At 43.0% G+C, this 20,892-nt stretch overlaps 1 protein-coding gene across 6 annotated transcripts in view; it reads right to left on the bottom strand.

The window, feature by feature from the left end:
• Positions 1-20,892, bottom strand: part of RUNX2 (RUNX family transcription factor 2) — a 223,412-nt gene that overhangs the window by 150,900 nt on the left and 51,620 nt on the right. For 4 of the 6 annotated variants that reach the window (XM_068183236.1, XM_068183237.1, XM_068183238.1 and 1 more), the window contains one exon: positions 5,351-5,634. In XM_068183236.1, coding sequence (XP_068039337.1) covers positions 5,351-5,634 — 284 coding nt within the window. Of the gene's footprint in view, positions 1-5,350; positions 5,907-20,892 lie in introns of those variants that run through there. The other 2 variants (XM_068183241.1, XM_068183240.1) reach the window with 2 other exon arrangements.

The following is a 20,892-nucleotide window of genomic DNA, read 5'->3' as shown; positions in this document are numbered from 1 at the left end:
CAGCTTCAAAGCTAGGTGTAAGGAATAATAAATAATAATCAAATAACAAATACTAATCTGGTGAACAGATTACAAAGCTGACTCTAACCATTAACAAATGGATATGGCTCAAACTGTGAAGCATGGGGCTTGAGACTACTTGTAAACCACTCCCTTCCCAATCTGCCACAGACCATGTTATCTCTGGACAGCCTTGTTATGCCCATCAGCATCCCAGGGAGCTGCACCTTACGCCTTTTATACCTCACAAAACAACAACAAAAAATCACATTAACTCCAGAAATGCAAAGCACCTGAGAGCACAGCAGGAAGCACAAGGCTGCCAGGAGCCTGGGAAGAGGGAACGAAGTGCCTGAAGACTCAGCTCACCTCTTTCTCCCCAGGTACCCTTAGAACATGGGCAGGTAGTGCCATCACAGCCCTGTCTCAGTCCCAAACCCAGGTACAGATTATAACACCTGGCAGGAGGGAGCGAAATCCCTTAAAAGGCTCTTCTCTGTCCTCTGGTGCTTTTCAGAGCTTTTCTTCCTGCCCTTTCCACTCGGTGTCAGTTCAATTTGTCAGCTTAGCTATCAGCCCAGAGCTGCACGTGCTGCTGCTGTCGCCGAGCGATCGCATCTAATCAAGAGCAGCATCGTTACTGAGAAACCTCGGATGCAGTATCACTGTTCATCTCCTTCAGAGAGGACCAAAGGATAAGACAAACTGAAGTCAGAGATGAAAATAAAACTTTTGCTCATAAAATAAAGCCCTATAACATGGGAAGCTCCCCTGCCACGCACCAGGACTAAAAGGCTTATTTTTTTCTCACTTTGATACTTTCTTGCCACAAAACAGCCTAAGACTATTGCAAAGGTACGTAGAAGCGCTGGGTAGAAAAAAGCTTTGCAAAACAAGTCTGAAACCTGGAGAAGTACCTGTCATTTTGAGAGTTTTCAAAAGTAATTGTACAAACTGAACGACTGTTGGCATAAACCCTGATTTGGCAATATTATGCCATGTATCAGTACAAAATTAATTACATATTCTTAGAAAGAGGATTGTAAATGCACTGTGAAATGAGTAAGGATTGTGTTAAAAATTAAAGATTAGAAGTAGCCACAGTGCACATTCCTTGCCTATCCTTTAATACTCAATATCTCTACTATTTCAAAATCTTTATTTTCCATATTAAGCTCCCTAGACATTTTGATGATTAAAAGTAGGTTTTGCTCTTTTTTTTTTACTTTTCCTTTCAATTAGAGCTCAAAAAAGTACATTAATCCCCAAAATAAAACCAAAGCAATTCTTATGAGTTGAAAATAACTATGTGTTTTTTGCATAACACAATTCTGGTTAGACAACCTGTTTGCCCAGTTTCGGTCCAGTGGGATTTGAACTGGCCGAAGTATGTGGCCTGAAGACGGAAGTTATAAGCACAAAGCAAAACTCCGATACAACAGAAGGTACTCAGACTTTCTGCAGAGTAAAATGCTTGTCTGAAAAAAAATATGGCCAACACTAGTGTACATGCTAACTAGTTCCTCTCAAACATTGATATCTGCCACTTCAAAAGCTTTCTTGCAAAACACTGAATTCAAACAGTCTCTGAATGTAAAATCTTCTGTATTGAAAATGCTTTTCCCAGACATTGCCAAAAGAGCATCTGATACTATTAAAAACATTTCAGTGTCCTGTAACTTAAAACAGAATAACTGATTCGTGCTACTTTTTGTTTCAAATCTACATCTGGGCTGAAAATTTATACAGCAGGTTTCAGCTTGAAGCTATTTAAAACAGCTGAGTTATAAACTCTGAAAATTGGGGTTTGGAGGGAAATGCTGACAGACCCTGAACTACTGTGGTGCTACTGGGGAGATGTTTTAGACTCCACATCCCATTTCTTCCCCCTGCCTTTATGTCCACTAAGACTCTCTGCTGCTATTAACATCATACAGAAGTCACTTCTAACCTCTAATGTGGCAATCTGGGTCTTTATGACTTGTAGTAAAAACTCCCACAGAGGGGCCAAATTCTGATGATTCGACTCAAATAAAGTATTGCTGGCTACTGAGATTAAGAAGTGAATATGATTTGGACCTGGGTGAACAATATCCATTTATTTTATGCTGGAATATTAACAGCTAGAGCTATATTAACAAGTTCTCATCAAATACTCTTCCCCACAAAACCAGTCTGCATGAACAATCTTCTTAGTGAACACACAACAGGGACTCCCTCCCCAGTGTGTGCAAATATTAATACTTAAAATTCAAACCTAATGCTAAGCCAACACTATTTCAAAAAATTATAATCAAACCCAGCACTGTTTATAACATACTTCCTCTCCTGCATATGATTTATATCTGTTTTTTTAAATTAAAACAGTGCTATATCCAGCGTACGTTTTCGCTCGAGATCGCTGCGAGAGAATTATGACACACTTAACACACCACTCAAAACATTATCATCAACATATTATTTATTGCCAATAAAACTTCACAAAGTGTGTTGTCTGTGAGCTATTTCATGTTCAAGTTATTGTTTAGCTGAGATTTCTATAGCTCAAATCTGTCTCTTTTTTCCCTTTCAGAGCTGATTCCCATTCTGTTGTAACACAATCAAGTGTTTCACTGTATGATACATGCAGCTCCTTTGGTCTAAAACTACTGGGCAGCTGCATGCAAGTTGCATTTGAAAAATGAAATAGATTTTTTTTTAAATGGTCAAAAGCATTTTGAGTGAGTTTCAAATGAATTTACAGGTAAAGAAGGGCATATATAATTTTGGCATAATTTAAAAAGCGCATATTGCATATGCAAACACAGCTGCACCCACAGCAGCCGGGTGCAAGGGGCAACGTGTGCCTCTGACGCATCTGAAAATCGGTCAGATCTACACCTCCATGTCAGCAATCAAACACAAGACCCACATGTAAGACATATAAATACATATATATGAACACAAAATGGTTGGGGAACGGTCTAATACTTTGTCTACCTTTTAATCACAGGTAAGCATTCTTATTGTAATAATATTCTAAATACTTTAATATTTAGTTTAGATCTTTCCCTTATTCTAACGAGATGCGACCGCATCCTTTGAATTGCTGTGAGGTAGGAGAAGGCTCAGACACCTCAAATGAGAACGGCAATGTGAACACGATAATGCAACAGCTCCTGCATCCCTGCTTTAAAGAGTAACTATAACACCAACTTAATCTAGCGCTCAATTAAATTATAATCACAATTCTCTGAAAGCTCCTCCTCCTTACCCTGCAGCCCCTCTGAATCAGAATCACTGTGATCCACATGTAGAGAGCCTCTGAGTGCTACACCAAGCCAAAAGACACCCCATTTTCCTGCCATTTCTGCTCAGTCTGACCATTGTGTCCTGCACAAGCAGGCCCAGTGCAAAGGGTTCCTCCCGCAATTCCAGCCTCTCCAAGCTGTTCCCACACACACGAGCACTTTAGCCAAGACTCACCCGCACACCCCTCAAGCCTCACCCGCACACCCGTAACATCTTCAAAGCAAACCTCCATCACTATCACCACTCACTTTACCAGGGGCTCATTTAAGCACTTTTACTATTTCTTCCCGAACAAATGGCCATGATAACACGGCTGGCAGTCGGGAAACACAAGAAAAAGGCAATGTTCTGGTACGCACTGGGTGAGACTGTTTCCAAGCTTTTCTGTCTTTTCAGGGATCTCCAGGTGTGTTATTTTCCACAGAAAAATGTGGATATGTTGAGATCCTCGCAGGGCCACCCCACCTCACTCTGACCCATGCCCTGCTCAGGAAGGCACTTGGGGACACCCCAGCCATCGCCCCCTCCCTACCAAAAGCCACGGAAAGGAAAACTCCAGGGGGAACACTTGGAAATATTGCTAGAGGAGGAAAAAGGCTTGCTTTAAAGCCCGCAATTATTGTTGTTATTATTGCAGGTTTTTTTCAAAAATCGTTTCCTCTCATTAGCGCGCCGTGGGGATGGAGACAGAAAATTAAAAGCAGCATCCCCAGTGCAGAGCGGGGTGGGATTTATTATGGAAATGTGCGACCCTGCCAAGGAGAGCGTCTCTGGGCAGCCACTTCCCCGGCTGTCCACCAGGAGAAGTGAAGGGGCCCCGTGTCCCCCCCCTCCAGGTGCTCCGTGTCCCCCTTTCCCAGCCCCATCTCTGCCCGGGCTGTTGGGGGGCAAAGCCCCGATCCCACTCTGCCACTGCAGCCTGACCCTCGGACTGCAGCCGCCCCCCGCACGCTTCAGAGCCACCCCAAATCCTCCAGTCCCACTCCCGGGAGCGGAGAGGAGAAAGGGGAACCCCCGTGGGTCAGGGACTCATTTCTCGAGGTGGAGGGGTGCCACACTTATCTCCGGCCGAGGGCTGAATTCCTCCTTCCCCAGGGAGGGAAAGCAGGTTTCTCCAAAAAAAAAAAAAAAAAAGCCCATGGGGAGAGACTATGGGGAGCAGGGGGTGTCTCCCGGGGGGATGCTGAGGGGGGCACAGGGTGCCCCTGGGCTGCGGGGGGAACACGCCAGCGGTGCCCCGCGGGGATGGAGATAACGGGATGGCTCCGGGGGTGCGGGCCGTGCAGGGGGGGCGGGCAGAGCATGGGGGGCAGCGGGGGCGCAGCAAGGGTGAGGGGGGCAGAGCTGGCGCACGGCGGGCACGGGAAGCGCGGCAGGACGGGAGGCACGGCGGCCACTGCAGGACCGGGAGAGTGGGGTGAGAGGCACTGCGGGGCCGCACTCCGAGACATCGCGGAACGGGGGCACAGCAGGCACAGCAGGACGGTGACAGGATACAGAAGGCACTCCGAGACTTGAACACTTGGAGGGGAGGGCGGGAACACGGGAGTCATTGCAGGACTGGGGGTCAGAGAAGCCCCCCGGGCCGCAGGGGCACAGGAGGCGTTGCAGGATGGGGGTGCACGGGGAGGCATTGCTGGGCTGGGGGCGTGAGGGGGGACACAGGAGGCACTGCAGCCCGAGGGCCACGGGAGACATCGCGGCGGCGAGAGGGTCGGGGGGACACAGAAACCCCTGCGGGCCGGTGAGGCACTGGGGATGCTGCAGGACGGGGGACAGGAGGGCACAGAAGTCCCTGAGGGCCGGGGGAGGACACAAAAGTCCCTGCGGGCCGGGGGGCACAGAAGGCACTGAAGGACGGGGCTGGGGGAGTGGAACTGCGGGACACACAGAGAGAAATCCCTCCGGGCCGCGGGGCACAGAAGCTCCTGCAGGACGGGGATCACCGGAGACACTGCGGCCCGGGGGGTGGGGGCACAGAAGCCCCTGCGGGAGGAAGGGCAGGGGGCGCGGGGGGAGCATCCCGGGCCGCGGCGGCTGCGGGAGGGGGGTGTCTCACCTTGAACGCCACCGGGAGGGTCTTGTTGCAGCGCCAGTGCGAGGGCAGGACGGAGCAGAGGAAGTTGGGGCTGTCGGTACGGACCAGCTCGGCGGGGTGGTCAGCGATGATCTCCACCATGGTGCGGTTATCGTGGGGGCGCAGCCGGGGCACGGCGGCCGCCGCGTCCTGTTGCTGCTGCTGCTGCTGCTGCTGCTGGGCTACCACCACCGGGCTGACCTCGCTCATCTTGCCGGGCTGCAGGCTGCTGGAGGGGGGGCTGAACCTCCGGCTGGTGCTGGGATCTACGGGAATACGCATCACAACAGCCACAAGTTAGCGAATTGGGGGGCGGGGGGGGGGGAGCGGTAGGGGGATCACTGGTAGAGGAGGCGTGTAGTGGGGGGTGGGGGTTGTAAAAAAAAATATATCTAGCGAAAAAAGGGGTGAATGAAAAAGTGGAGGGTGAGGATAAGGGGCAAAAAAAGCAAATCAGACAAAAAGTAGAAAAAAAAAAGGAGCGGATTAAATGTATGAGGAAAAAAAATCTCAGTCTGTTTTTGGTCTGTTTTGTTTTTTTTTTTAAAAAAGAAAGATGGACGAGGGGTGAAAGATGGGGCGAGGGGTGATGCCGGTCTGGGGGCGCCAGCAGCCTGGGGCAGCGAGGAGGCAGAGGCTGGCAGTGGGTCCGGGGCTGCCCCTCTCAGCACAGCCCGGCTGGAAACTGCATGGTCCCGGCTTCTGCCCAGCTGCAAAGCGCTGCCGCTTCTCCTCCTCCTTCCTTCCTTCCTTCCTTCTCGCACAGTCTCTCTGCTCTTTTCCCTCCTTCTAGCCACCGCTTCTTCCCTCAAGTGCTCGAGTTTCTTCCCCTTTTTCTTCCCCTCCCTCCACGTCTTCTTTTCCTTTTCGGATTTTCCAGAAATTGTCTTGGGAGAAGTAGAACTCGCTGCTGGTTCAGCTTCCTGGGCTGCTGCTGCTGGTGGCCGCCAGAATCGTAGCGTAACTCAGCCCCGGAGAGGAGCGGAGAGGAGAAGGGGGGGGTTCAGGGGAACGTCCCGGTTTCCTCCGAAGAAATCTTCCTCCTCCGGACACACACACAGAAAAAAAAAAAAAAAAAAAAAAAAAAAAAAGAAAGAAAAAAAAAAGGGAGCAAACAAAAAGCTTCGCTGGGACAGAGGCGAGGAGCCGCTGGGCTCTCCCGCTTATTGCCTTTGGCTTCAGGAAGCGGGAGCTCGGGAAGGGGCTTGGGAAAAGTGGCTCCCCCCCTCCAAAAAAAAGGCGCTCCCGAAGCGATTTCGGCGGGGAAACAAAATTACTGGGATTGTTGGGGTGAAGAGGAAAGTCACAGGGCTGATAATTAGAAGAGACTTTTTATCTAGTTCCTTTCGGACGATCAGGACTTAAGGAAAGTTGAACTTTCAGATTCCCAGGGAAAAAGAAGCGGGGATCATAGCTGAGAAAAAAAAAAAAAACAACCAACACAACAATAAAACACCCCTCCTTAGGCTGATTTCTAAAATATGAACAAGCAAATTCTAGGAAAAGGCAGCCTCGGTGCAGCCCGGTCCTTCACATGAAGTCGCTGCTGGATCCAAGTCCGTTGAGTTGAATAGGCGAACAAAAATCTTGCTTTTTTTTTTTTCCGCCCTTGATGAACAACAGCAGCAAAAAAAAAAAAAAAAAAAAAATCATTAAAATTTCGCTTTGTTTGAGTTATTTTTCTTTCTGGAAAATCGGGTTAAAAATAATAATTATGAAAAAAAAGCAACCAAAAGTTACAAACTTCTTTTGGGTCCCAAGAAGTTGAGGTCGGGGAAGATGAAGGAGCCGGAAAAAAAATAACAAACCCACGCCACAGTTTTTTTGTCCTGAATGTGGTTTTTGGAGGCTGGGATTTCTAATGATTAGGTTTTTGTGGTTTATATATACAGGACTCGCTGGCTAAGGCGATCATTATGCTGATGAGAGTCAGCAGCACGTGGTGCTTCAGTCCTCAGACTTTTGCAGCCTTCAAAATAAATAAACCAATGTGCATCCCCCCCAGGAGTAGAAACTCTCACCCATGGGGAGAGGGACGGGGAAGGGGGGGAGCAGGAGACGGTCACCGATCTCCACTTCTCTCCGGGTTTTTTCCATTAACACTTTTGGGCTAGGGCTTGTTTGTTTAAATTAAAAAAAAAAAAAAAAGAAAAAAAGAAAAAAACATAAAAAATCTTGCTTGCAAAAAAAAAAAAAAAAAAAAAAAAAAAAGAAGAAAGAATAATCTGGTGCCAAAGAGTTTTTTGCTAAGTCTCCGGTAGTCTAAAGCCTAAACCATTTCCTTGAATGAATGAAAGCTATAAAACCCCCTTCAGACTATTAAGGTAAAGGGAGTCTGGTTTGTTTTCTCCCTTAAAAAAAAAAAAAAAAAAAAAAAAGAAAAGAAAAAAAGGGCAGATCTTATTAAAAACCATTTACATACCCAATGGTATGAAAGTGTCACCGCCTCCCCGCGCAGATAACAGCCTATCACAACCCGCCCTCTAATTTCTAAGGCTTTACTCCGACTTGCTACTTCCACCTTCTTGTAAAAAGTCGGCGCTGCGTGTGTGCTCCTTGCTCGCCGCCTGCGTGTGACTCGGGGCGCTGTGTGTGTGTCTGTCTGCGCTCTGGGATGCGGGGGATGCGGCCCTTCCAAGAGCCCTTCCGAGCCCCGAGCCGCTTCCCGAGCCAGCCGCGTTTGTCCCGCCGGACCCTGCGGCAAAAGCCGGGCGGAGCTGCCCGCATACCCGGGGTCGGCGTGTCCGTGGGTGGCTGCTGGTGCTGGGGGCACCTCCGGGGCTGTTTCTGCACCCGCGGAGCCTCCGCGCCCTCCTCCTGCCGGGTGGCACCGCTGCCCCCGCGCCCTCCTGCCCCGCTACCCCCCAATTTTTGCCCCCCCGGGGCAAAGCCCTGCTGTGCCCGGGGAAGGTGCGAGCAGAGGCGGCGGCGGCGTCTCCTGCCCCGCTCGGCTCCGGAGCAAAGAACAGCCCGCAAGCTCCGCCGATCGGTCACAGGGGAGAGCTCTCGCTCCGCGCACCGCGGCTGCGGCTGCGGCTGCGGCTGCGGCTCCGCGCCCGCCGGGCGCCCACCCAGCCCCGGCTCCGCAGCCATGCCTCCTTCCATCCCTCCCTCCGCTCCGCGGCTTTCCCACGCTTGCCGCGGGGAGCGGCACCCCCGACCCACTGCCTCGCAGGGATCTGCGCCCTCCTCTTGTTCATTTCCTCAACGGTTGTTTTGGTTTGTTTTTGTTGGTTTTTTTTTTTTTTTTTTTCCTTTTCTTTTCCCGGCCCAAGGTTGGAAGGGCTCTGGAAGTTTTCTATCCCGTTGAGAAGACGCGATCCATGTGGTTGGGTAACGCTGCAAGCCCCTCCTGAGCTCGCCCTACTTCTCCCGACAACCACAGGGATCTAATGTCCCCCAAAAGTGGCCACGGGCGTTTCCAAAGCGCAATTACTCATCACCTATACGGATTAGTATATACGTAGAAGCTCTGGTTTGCTGTGGTTGTGATACAGAAAATAACTTTGTTCATACTTATTTTGGCAAAATATTTATGTCCATAGATTCTTTTGGCTTCCTTCCCCTCTTCTGTAGCTGGCTCTAATACATTCCCAAAGAGCCATTCCAAAGGCGCTAGAAAGAAGGCAAAGAGTTGTTTTATATCCAAATGCTATATAAGCCTGACAATCATGATTTATTTCATTTAAAACAAGAAGATACCTTTCCACTTTTAATTAGTTACACTAAAAATTTTACAGTCATCTCTCTTCCTACTAAAATAAAATAAAAAGTTAATTAGGATAAACTAAAATAAGTCATTGGAAGCTACCAGTTCAAGGTCACTTAAAATAGTCCAGAGTTATTTATAATGTCAAAATAAAATTTTCCACTGAGTGCCCTAACAAAGTTTCAGGTATCTGGCACAGCTGATTTTCAGTCTCTGTGCAAAAATATCTTTCTGCTGAATATTTACACATTTAACAGGAACTTACTACAGTCTGGAACAGATCACGGCTCAGAGTTCTAGAATTTTATTTAAATGGTTATGGACAAATTAATAAAAGTACCAGTAATGTTTATGAACCTACATAAAAGCTGTATGGGATTTTTCAGCAGAAGTCATTCATGCTATGATATATATAATCTGGAACATTGGCTTGGATTTGGCTGGAATAGAGAGCAACCCTGCTGCTCAGCTTTCCTCGGGTTTTATTTCAGAACTTCTCGGAATTTTAGCACTGGTTGCAAAATGGGTCATATTTTAAGATCTTAGAGAATTGTAGGAGGTTGGTGAAAAAATGTGCTTGCGCTGCAAGTTATATCTTAACAAACACCTCCAGATCCACTTTACAGTATCGAATTTTCATTAGTATGGCTGTGCTTGCTGCAATTTATATTGTCTTTTTAGCTTTTTCACTTTTAACTGTGTTATGAATACAGCCATAATTAGACTGCTTTTGGACAAATGGTAATGTTTTAAAGAGCACTGAGTTTGTTTACCGTCACATTTCTAAAACATAGGCCCAGTATGCTCCTGTTGTAAGTACTGGGTGCTCAAGATGAAAAATAATTATCAGATATGAAAGATTCTAACCTGGATGATGTTCCCTAAATAAATAGTTTCGATGCCAGTTTGCTGGGCTGGAATGTGCTGCAAACACGGTGAATACAGAATTTATTTTGAGTCTCTCTATGTATGTAAATAGCCTTTGTGAAACGGGAATAAATGAATGGGTTCACTGGGTTTGTTGCTGTATTTGATATTTTTAGCCAGAGCGACTACAGCAATGTCAGCTTTTTACTATAGTGAAAGAATTGCCAATATTCTTGTTTCCAACATCTACCTTCCCTAAGTTTTTTATTCACTCGTGAAAGTGTCCATCGTGCCAAAATATGTGAACTTAAGTAAACTTAATGCTAGAGCAGGTTTTGCCCGAACTTCCATTCATTTAGTAGGGGCGAGATAAGCTCCAGTGTCTCTTGGCAGCGCTTTACTTTCGCTTTGGTTGGAAATTGACTGTTTGCCCAGCTATTCTTTGCTTTTTCTTAAGTATGACAAATAGTAACTCTAGATTAGCACGTTATTGGGTCTGCTAAGTAGGCGTGTGGCAATGAGTTCTATAACTGCAGCATTCTTACTCAGACTATGGACTACTATGGTTTGTTTAACTACTGTGTCCCTGCCCCACTGATTTACAGACCAGATAAAAGAAGATTCTTTGTGTCCTGAAATTAAATTGAAGCATTTAATATTTCAGCATTATGCACTGCTTTTTAGCATTTATAGTCCCTGATATAAACAAAAATATAAAGATTTGATAGAGAGGCTACAAAATGACTGCATAAAAAATGAATGACAGATTACTTTTCCCCCTAGCATTTTCAGTAGGAAGTGAGGGCTGAGGGCTAAGACTCTTGTGTTCTGTTTCATGATTTGATGCTGAATGTTCTGGGATCTCCGACAAGACTTTTAGCAAGTTTTCCTTCAGTACAGAATGAGGTCTTAACTACTACCTGTATACATTTTGAGATAGAAAAATACGTATATAAATTCTCAGAGGTCCAAAGATGAGCAGGGCTTGGCATCCAGTAATACCAGGAAAAAAAATTTGGAAATCTGGTAGGAAGCCTACCCTGTCCCTGCTGAAAAACTGTTGGCTTTTCCACAGCACACAGCAAAACATGGGCTGTACAAACAACAAAGTTTACTGCTTCTGCATTTTTCCTAAATGATATATTTTCTGCTTCTCTTAAGCAGGGACTGCAAGCCTATGGTGTGGGTCCTATGGTAGAGTTTTCCCATTTCCCTCCCTGTCCGCAGCCTCTTATGCCCCATTGGGATTGCACGTATTTCAGAGAGGTTTAAAGCAGCAAATGACAATGTCATCATCATGAGGAGCAAGAAATGTTGGCCTACTTGTCATCTTGTAACGGTGTTGGAAAGAGAAAGTATGACCTGTGCCTTCTGGCACTAAAAACCTGAACGTGTAGTAGGATTAGAAAAATGTATGGCCTGTCTTTCTCAAATAATTTTTTTTTTTGAGTGCAAAATGCAAACTAAAAATTAGCTTTAGGAAGTTGCTAGGGTCCTCATAATTAAGGGAGAACTGTCATTTTTCACGGCAAGACCTACTTTGTCCCTTCCCATTAATTCTCCTTCCAGCTTCAGTTTAAATAATTTCAGATTGAGGAAAAGGTGGGGTTTTTTTCCCCTTGCATGAATTCAGATGAAATCAGTATATTGTGTTAGGGATATAAAGGCTAAAAAATGATAACTTAATTTTTTTTTTCCTTATTTCAGCTTATGTAAAAGTAACATGCGCCAGAAACTGCATAATTATTTTTTTCTGTTGACCTTAGTGAAAACTGGTTCTCTTGACTAACTGTGGGGAAAGTGGGTGGTATAGCTGTAATTAAAAAGTGTTTATACCTCTGGAACCTTGCAGAGTCCCTGAATTTGCATGCTGTTTTTTAAGAGTCTAATGAAGTGCTCTCTGGCCAGATACAAGCTCCATAAAGCTCATGCAGGAGATACTACAAGATGTAAGTCATTCTTGAGTGGGAGAGGGATTTTTAGTGTTTCTAACCACAAGCACAGCACCAGATCCTTGCATTACTCTCTTGGTGTTACAATGATGACAATTCACATTGTAAATCTATTTTCAATAGCATGGATGGCAGGATTTTTTTTTTTTTTTTTTTTTGTTAATAACACAAGACTTGAAGTATTAGTAAAACACTGAATAGTGACAGACTTGTTCTAAAAAGGATGAAAACAAACAACTATGAAAGAGATGGTGCAGTCTACAGGAGTGAAATAGAAGGAGGCATATGGTAATGGCAAATATTGAACAAGCATAATGGGCAAAGCAAACCAACACTTTAAGGACCATAAGAACTTTTTTTGCCTTTTCTTTCCTGAAAATTCACTCAGGCCAGATCAGGGCATCAAGAATAATCATATTTCTGGTGTGACATAATGTAATCCTAAAACTGCTGAGCATACAGCTTAGCAGAAATGTGTGTGTGCCCCACATCAGGTGTGGCCTTCAGCCCTTGAGTGTGGGGGCAGAACAGGAGCAATCCCTTAAGTCGAGTGCTGTGGAATTGGCAGCCAAGTAACAGGAGACAACAGTGCCAGTCCCAAAACAAGCCATAAGGACAGGTGACAAAACATTAGACATCACAGGAATTATTCTCTCTAGTAATAGACGACAAAGATCTGGCAGAAAAAATGTTATAGGTGAAGCTGCCAGCAGTATCTGTAGCTAAACTTGTCTACCACTTTCCGGTCTAAGACCTTGTTTTCACTCACATAATGTTGCCAAATTTTAGCTGTTCAGGATGATCTTTTCAATCCTGAGTCTGCCTCAAGTTGAATTCTTTGGAAACTTGCAGCAGAAATACTTTTGCTGCTTGTAAGATCAGCATTAAGAGAAAACACATTGTTTCACAACATTTTAAGATTTCAGCCCAATATCTATTTCAGAGCTGGGATGGGAAGTTTTACTGAGTAGAAGAGGAATAAGGAGAAAAAAACAGATAAGTTCCTTTTGTTGTCCCTGACTAAAAGGATCCACCCAAATTTGGCTGAGTTAGAAGCTGCTGAAAATTGTTGAGGTTTTTCTCGCGCGTGCTCAGTACAGATGGAGGAGTTGGCAGCTGAATTTTGCAAAGCCTCCATGGCAGCACTGGACTTGCTAGACTGGATTGGATCTGTAGTCAGTCAAGTCTGACCAATATTGTCCCTGACAGTAGGCTGCACTGCTTTAGAGTAAAGGATAAGAAACTCTTGAGTCAGCAGATAGGGATGGGATCTATTCCTCCTTTAAGGTCTCATCCTAGTTAATAGTAGCTTAGAAAAAATATAATCAGAATGACTGTCAGCAGTTCAGTTTTAAATTGTGTCTTTTAGAAGTCTATAATTCAACCATAAAAATTCCTTGCAGGCTGAAATCTGGCTTATACTCTTAGTTCAGAAGTCAAAGTTCTCTACAGATTTTTTTCCAGTAGTCTGTTTTGAAGTGATAGAAAAAATAGTTATGTACAAATTCTGGACATTTCTTTCACAACACACTTCATCATTCAGTTATGATAAGCACAGTAAGTTCTAAACTATTTGTTTCAAATGCTGGTCTGGCCCTAGAAGGATCAAGAATAATTAAAATCTTCATCATTAACAGTAGACATTCAAATGTGAACAATGTTCTCTGACCTTTGGATATTAGGAGCATTATGATATTAGGAGCTTATGTGATGTAATACCAAAACCTGTTATTCTAGTTTACTATATAAATATTTACATAGTTTATTAAATGCACATATTGAAAAGCAAGAGAGAATCCTCTGTCTTCTCACAAAACTCAACACAAAGACAGTCACTAAGATGTTTTCCTATGTGAAATACAAGAAGAACGACATAACCTGGAAGTATTCAGGAAGAACAAGCAAGAGGTCCTCAGAGGGGGCAAAGCAGATGCAATACCTTTCCTGGAAGACCACAGCAGCTCTCATTACTACCAAGCTTCCCTTTGTAGTGGAGAAGATAGAGGAGCTCTTCCCATCCCTGGAATGCTTTCAAAGATACTGTGCTTGGCACCCTGAGGTTAGCGCGATTTTTGAGCAGATAAAAGCCCGTTACATGAAAAGGCAGATCCCACCCTCCTTTTTTTTCTTTTTTTTTTCTTTTTTTTCTTTTTTTAAAAACTTGTTAAGAAAAGAAAGAAAATGCTTATTCTGTCTGCAGTTCCACTGATTTCAATGGGAGCTTTCATGGACTAAGGTGCTGCTTCATGTAAGAGAAGCAGAGGCAAGACTTCATCTAACATGCTGCTTCCACTTACTGACCTTATCCTTTCGTATTTCCATGTCCAAATGCCCATCTTGAAGAACATGTTAAGCCTTTCAGTTTATTATTTCCACTACATTTTAGAGAGCTGGAATAATTTGTATTGTTAGGCACAAAAAAAACCATCTTCCACTGTTTTTGACAATTGAAGAACATGGAGTGATGGAAGCAGAGGAAAGCTCTATTTACTAAACACCACATGTAGATTACCACTGATAGTTTTTCTAAAGAAATTTATGACCTGTGTGGAGTAAATAAACTCCCTTTTTGGTAAAGAATCTGCAGCCAATCATTCATGCTTGCTTAGAGACCTTACTGTTCATCTTGCTTTTATGTGGAAGCCTACAGTCAAGGGTGATGTTATGTCTAAAATAGACAGTTGGCAGCTAAAAATGAAAAAAAAACCAAACTATTTCTAACATTACTTATCATGAGATTCTTGGTAGATTATGGCAAATTTACTCTGGTTCAGGAAAGAAAGAAAAGATAATGATAGGACAATTATAATTTTTGTAACTAATATGTTATCTTTATGCATGCACTTGCATGCCCAGCTTCATTTACTGGCAAGTTATGGCATTTTAGACATCTGAAATAAACAGAGAGCTCTCAGTGTGTTCAGAATGTTTAATAAGTCTGAAAGCTGTTTGCTCTGTATCTCAGGGTAAATGAGAATGGGACAGACACTGCTTCTCCTGGTTGCCCACCCTGTATTCCCATCATCATGCTCCTATGCTCCCCTTTCTCTCCCCATTTTTTTTTTCTGCATCCAATAGAGACATAAACTATTTAAGGCAATCATGAAAACTAAGTGAGAAGAAGTAAGAAGAAGGTTTACCATGTTTACAGAAATATGTATTTCTCATGTACAAGTAACTCAGTGGCTTTCAGCTCTATCCCTCTTGATTTATATTTGTGTGAAAGGGGAACTGGGCTGTTATTAAGTCTACCTGATTTAAAAGATGCACACAGTGTGTTTGCTTATTTTCTTCTATCATATGTGAAATTATCAATACAAACTTCATTAATTTCACATTCCACAACAAAGTATTTTCAATTTAAAATGAATAAGTGCCTTTCTGAGTGATGATCCTTTGTCCTTAACTCACCTCACTATACTTCAGCATGTGGGGCCTGTAATGTTACTGGGGTTCTGTCTTCTCTAGAAGAATGACCTGTTTTTGGTGAGAGGTGTCAAAAATAGTTCTCCATCCTCAGATCAATTCAAGTACTAGCAAAAGTAGCTGCCTTACTGGTGTGGACATGGTCAGGTAAGTTTATTGCTAACCATAGCCCTGTTGAGGGCTCATGGGACAACTTGCCTGCATGGGATTTTCCTCACAGTGTACAGAAGAATTTGTTACAATAAGTGTTGAACTCATTGACTTTGTCCACAGTGGATGAGCAGTTGTTTTCAACCCTGCTCCAAGATGTCTGGAGAGTAGGTGGGCGTTTTGACAGCAGTTGTCAAAAACACATTGTTTCTCTGGGGCAGGTACATGCCTTCCAAAATATCCATGCTCTAAAAGGCCCGAATCAGTAAACCTGGGATACTGCAAAGTCCCCTCTGACAGCATGGCCTAAGAAATACTGTGCTGCTGTACACTTGCAGGATGTCAGATTATGAGTAGGACTTTTAATGTACAGTCCCTTATCATCTACATCAATACAGAATTGAAGGCCACAAGCCAATTGCCAAAGATCATGCTAATTTAAAGAACAGTTAGTGGAAGAAAATACCCATGCTGTAAGTAAGTGATCAGAGCTCTCACTGTGTGAGGCTGTTGACATAACAAATAATGCTGAATCTTGCAGGCTCTTCACACACTATGCACACATCTGAGCCCATGTGAAAAAACATAAGAAACTATTTTGCCAAACTAGACTGGGTCAGGTATCTCTATTTGTTAGATATTTGTTAATAATTGACCAGTTCTGTGGAAGCATCGTAGTATAATCTATAAGAAGTGGATTGTACGAGAGGTTTTCTTTTTCTATGGTATTTATTTTTGCAATTACACAAAGAATAAGCTGGCATATGAGGAAGGAAACTAAAGCAGAAGCTATTTTTCTAGTGGATAAAAGAAGATTCTATTTTGTACAGAACAACTTCTAGTTGACCTTTGCAATAAATGCCATAAAATACTATTTTGGCCACAAATGGAGCAACATTTTTAGAAGGATTAATGTTTAATCTGTCTGTCTGTCTGTCTGTCTATCTGTGCAGGATTTTAAAAAGGCTGGAGGAAGCTAGCTGTCCACTTTCACTTATAATTGCATCTGAAAAACTTTTAAACTGTGCAAGATCTTTCTCTGCTGTGCTGGATGCCATTAACATTAGCATATTACCACAGAAAAGAAATCAAAGGTAGACAGTGAAATTCATAAGAAATCTTCCAAAAGCCTTCTATCCCTCAAAAACTTTAATTCCCAACAAGATCCTGACTGTCACGAAACCCACTAAAATATATGAACTGTTTAGTAGGCTCACAGAGTTGATAACAGTCTGAGTATTTTTTGATAATGATAAAATACAAAGCTATATTAGATTGGAGAGAGCAAATTTTGAAGAATTTTGAAATCCTGGAGAAATTTCAGAGGGGCCAATCACTACACTTACACTTGCAGGATTTTTTTTTCTGTTGAGTTGATGTTTTTTTGGTCATTGTCACTATTTTTTTTGGCATTGGTAGATGTTTCTATCACAGTGCATGTCCTGTCACACAATATTGCATGAGTACCATGGAGCCATTCCATGTCTTTCCTGGCCCTGGAATTTAGATGAATGTAAGCCTTAAAAAACAAACAAACAAACAAACAAACAAACAAATCCCCAAAAAAAACCACAACCCAAAAAACAAACCCCTCAAAAATCTAAATACTTTACAAATACTTTTAAAAACAGGGATAAAATAGGTAGCAAACATAGGGAAAGAATCTCTCCTGATTCAAGGCTCTGTTTGGCACTCTGTAGACATTTCCCAGTAAAAATGCTTTAGCTGATCCCAGCTGTAATATTGGCTCATTGGGAAGGTTGACTGGGTATGTCCTTTGGCTGATCTGAACACACTGTGTATAGTTTAAAGTCAACATCCTGACTTTTTCATAATTTAAAAACTGTATCTAAATCATTAGTGTAAGTGTATTTTAAAATGGCTCTGTATTTTCCATCCTGATACTAAGTTGAAACTGGCAGAATGGAAATTGGAGAGAAGTTGCAAAGAAATAAAAAAGTGTCCTGCTCTGCTTCTCAGCTACAGGAATGACCAAAGCTGCCAGAGAAGCACCTTATACAAAAGGAAGACTGTCTGGGGAAGAGGTAAGGATATTCTCAGGACCTCTGTTGAAAGCAGTACTTCTTATCCAAAAGAAAGATGGAAATTTGTAATTGTACCCTTCCTTTAAAACCAGGTCTTGCTGCTTTCCTGTGTGTTACAGATCACATGTTATTTTACATTGGAAGCTTGGAGCTAAAATCTAAAATCTAAAGGCCAAGTTCTGCCCTTAGATACACATGCACCAGTCCAATGAGCTCAAAGAGAGCTGTGTTCATATGTTTAGCAATGGAATTTGGCCCTAAATATTTAAATATTTATTCAGAGGGGAAAAAAAAGCTTCTCTGATATATTTGTATCTCATATCTAATACACACAGATTACCACCACTGGGCACCCACCCTGAGAAATAAGAAGGGTTAGAGAACCATAAACTCAGCATTCTACCTGCTCTGCATGATCAAATAACATGAATTTGTTTCAGAACATTGAGGAAATTAAATCTTTAGCAACCTGTGGCTGATGTTATTTATTCTGCAGTCCAGTAGTAATTTGATGCAAATTGCTGGCGCTATTCCTACATCTCAAGAAATTACTGTTTTGAATGGACTGATTCTGGAAACTTTCCTTATAGGTATATGCAATCCAGAAGGAACTAATGTCCTCTGCTTGTATTTTTTTCTGCATAAAAAAGCTCAGTATCCTGGCTAATTCTCTAACCTTTCCAAAGGTTTGTGATTGGAGTCCATAATAATCTAACCATGTCACGGTTAGATGAAATGGTTAACCTGAGGATCCCACCTGCTCTCCCTGGCAAATGACCCAGATGTGTTTTTGCTAAGGATGCAAAGGATTCAGAAACCTGCAAAATTTCCTCAAGCAATATAATACTCCAGTTTGTATATCTTATGTTAAAGTGAAAAGTAACTATATATAACTGCTATTTTCCTTGGACAAATGACAGCTAGAGGAGAGCTGAATTCCAGGTTCAGACACCTAAATTTGGTCGACTAAAAGTTACTGTTTATATTTATGGTAGCTATTTAAGCTACCATGATACTCAATAGCAACCTAAAGCTCAATTCACTTGTCTAAAATTAAGCTTCCAATGCCATTACAGCTGCCTTGGGCTACCTATAAAATCGCCATGGACCTGGCACATCTGAGTCAGGACCTGTGTGAGGTGCTTTGGTAAGGTAGGTGGAGGGAGACAACATATCCCAGAGGACTTGCCATAGAATATCTGAGCTCAGGCCTCACAAATGCAGTCAGTGGCTTCTACAGAGGAAATCTAATGGCCAAACAAAGAGGCTTTTGGAGGAACTGGTTTCTTGCCTGCATTGACCATGGGTACTGGGTTTCCATTGAAACCTAGTCCTGATATCGTAGTTGCCAGAATACATCCTGGCTGTAGGGTAATCAGTACGCTGCCAGTTCAGTCTGGCTTAAGCTGCCTTGGCTGTGCATTTTGTGCAGTACAGTGGTTCCAGTGAAATGCTGGCAGGCAGGACAGCCAGAGTGATGGCCAGGTGTGATTACAGGGGTGATGAGTTTCTCGTGATGTTGTGCTTCAGGGAGCTCCGTGAGATCCATTTGGGCATTTAGCAAAACCTGCTACCTGCCCCTTAGCTAGAGGAGTCTCTGGCTACTAAGTGTTGGCTCTTTACATTGCTTGGGAGAATTGGCACTTCATCTGCTTTTACTGCTCTCAATTTTAGGTGACAAGGATATCCAGCATACTGCCAGAGTACTCTTTTCAAAGCTGCACCTTTTTTTTGGGCACAGTTCCATAAAAAAGACTCTGCACTCATTTTCTGCTTTTAGAGTATTTTTTCTGGAGCTCTCTAACCATAGAGGTCATACTTGAATATCTCTGGCTATAGAGGTGCAATGCATGATGTTGCCAAAGTGCTGTGACCTCTGTGGTAAGAACAAAAGCATGTTAAACTCACTAATAATCATGGCCAGTTGGGCCTTCTACCCAGGTCTTGCCTCAGTACTAACAAGGTGAGTTAAAAGTGATGCAGCAGTGAGAAATTCTTCGCTGCTACAAATTGTGTTTTTGGTTTGCTCTGGTGGTTATCTTGGTTGAGATCAAACCTCAAGCATTACTTCAGATAACATATAACTATTAGCATATGCTTCCTTGATTGTGTGTGGCAACTCCCAGACCCATTTGTGGAAGGCATGGTTTTGAAAAGCGCACAGCAAACAAGTACTATTTAAGGCATTGTCTTAGGGCAGCTGACTGGACAGGCTGGAGGAGTCAGTGGCTGGGAAAAGGGCTACCTCCAAAGTAGATTTTCTTCAAGTGCATTGATTCAGATCAGTTGGGTACAAAACCCTGCTTTTATCTTGTTTTATGTTTAATTCATATGCTGCTTACTTAAGGGTGTGCCTATGGGGCTGGCTTCTGAGAGACGTGTTAATACATGTCCAAAATGGCTACTACAGATTGAAGGTCTTGGTCACAACTGGATTACACAAAACAAAGCTCTGTCCTCCAGATCATGGTGCTACCTAATTCTGTCTCTCCAGGTCTTTAACTTCCAGCCATTGGAATTGCCTCAAATCCATTTTGGCACGGAATACATAATTATTTTCATATTGTGCTAGTCTACTCTCCTGCTTTCATCTCTACGAGCCAGGAAGGAGTGAACAAGAGTTGGCAACTTTATACTCAACTATTATATTGCAGAGTACACTTTAATCAGCACCCTAATAAATAGCACACCCAATTAATTGGGATATTTGCCAGAAAACCAGTTCCTTTCTCTGCACTTCAGTGGCTGTAAATGATGGATAAATAGCATTCTTGCTGCTGTCTGTGAGCATATTTGTTGTAATTAACAGGTATGAGTTGGTGTTTTCTGGCATGTGTTTCCTCAGTAGCTTGCTCCCTTTTTAGTAGGCTCCCTGTTCTATGCAGTTACTAAAAATAAATAAAGAACAGATTTCCCTTTCAGTGTTTGCTTAAATCAAGGTAGCTCTTTTGCATTTTAAAGAAAAAAAAGAAGTAATCTATCCATCAGATTGCTATATGGTTCTGACAATTAAAGGTAATAATTCAATAAGCATACTTCTGCTTTAATTAGTATGGTAAAGAGGTCTTTGCCACACCATGGAATAATTTACAATAAAGGAGGGATTTCTGCTGCCACTCTTTAAGGCTACTTTTTTTGACCAGGGGTTGCACGGTGGTTGGCTTTGGGATCCACAGAATTACAATCTGTTTTCATAAACTGTCATATGCTATGATTTACTGTAGACATGTGACAATTTCTCTTATTTGGACATCCTTTGCCAAAAAAGTAAGTAAAAATGAACACGGTAAACTTTTCTAATCCCTGCATTCCTCACAGATTGCTTTAGTGGCAACTGAAAAAAATATTGGAAGTAAATGACTATGAAAAGGGAAA

This window comes from Anomalospiza imberbis, chromosome 3 (genome assembly GCF_031753505.1).
Source record: "Anomalospiza imberbis isolate Cuckoo-Finch-1a 21T00152 chromosome 3, ASM3175350v1, whole genome shotgun sequence".
In the NCBI taxonomy this organism is placed as follows: Eukaryota; Metazoa; Chordata; class Aves; order Passeriformes; family Viduidae; genus Anomalospiza; species Anomalospiza imberbis.
The sequence above is the reverse complement of the archived record's forward strand: the minus strand, read 5'-3'. Positions and strand labels throughout refer to the sequence as shown.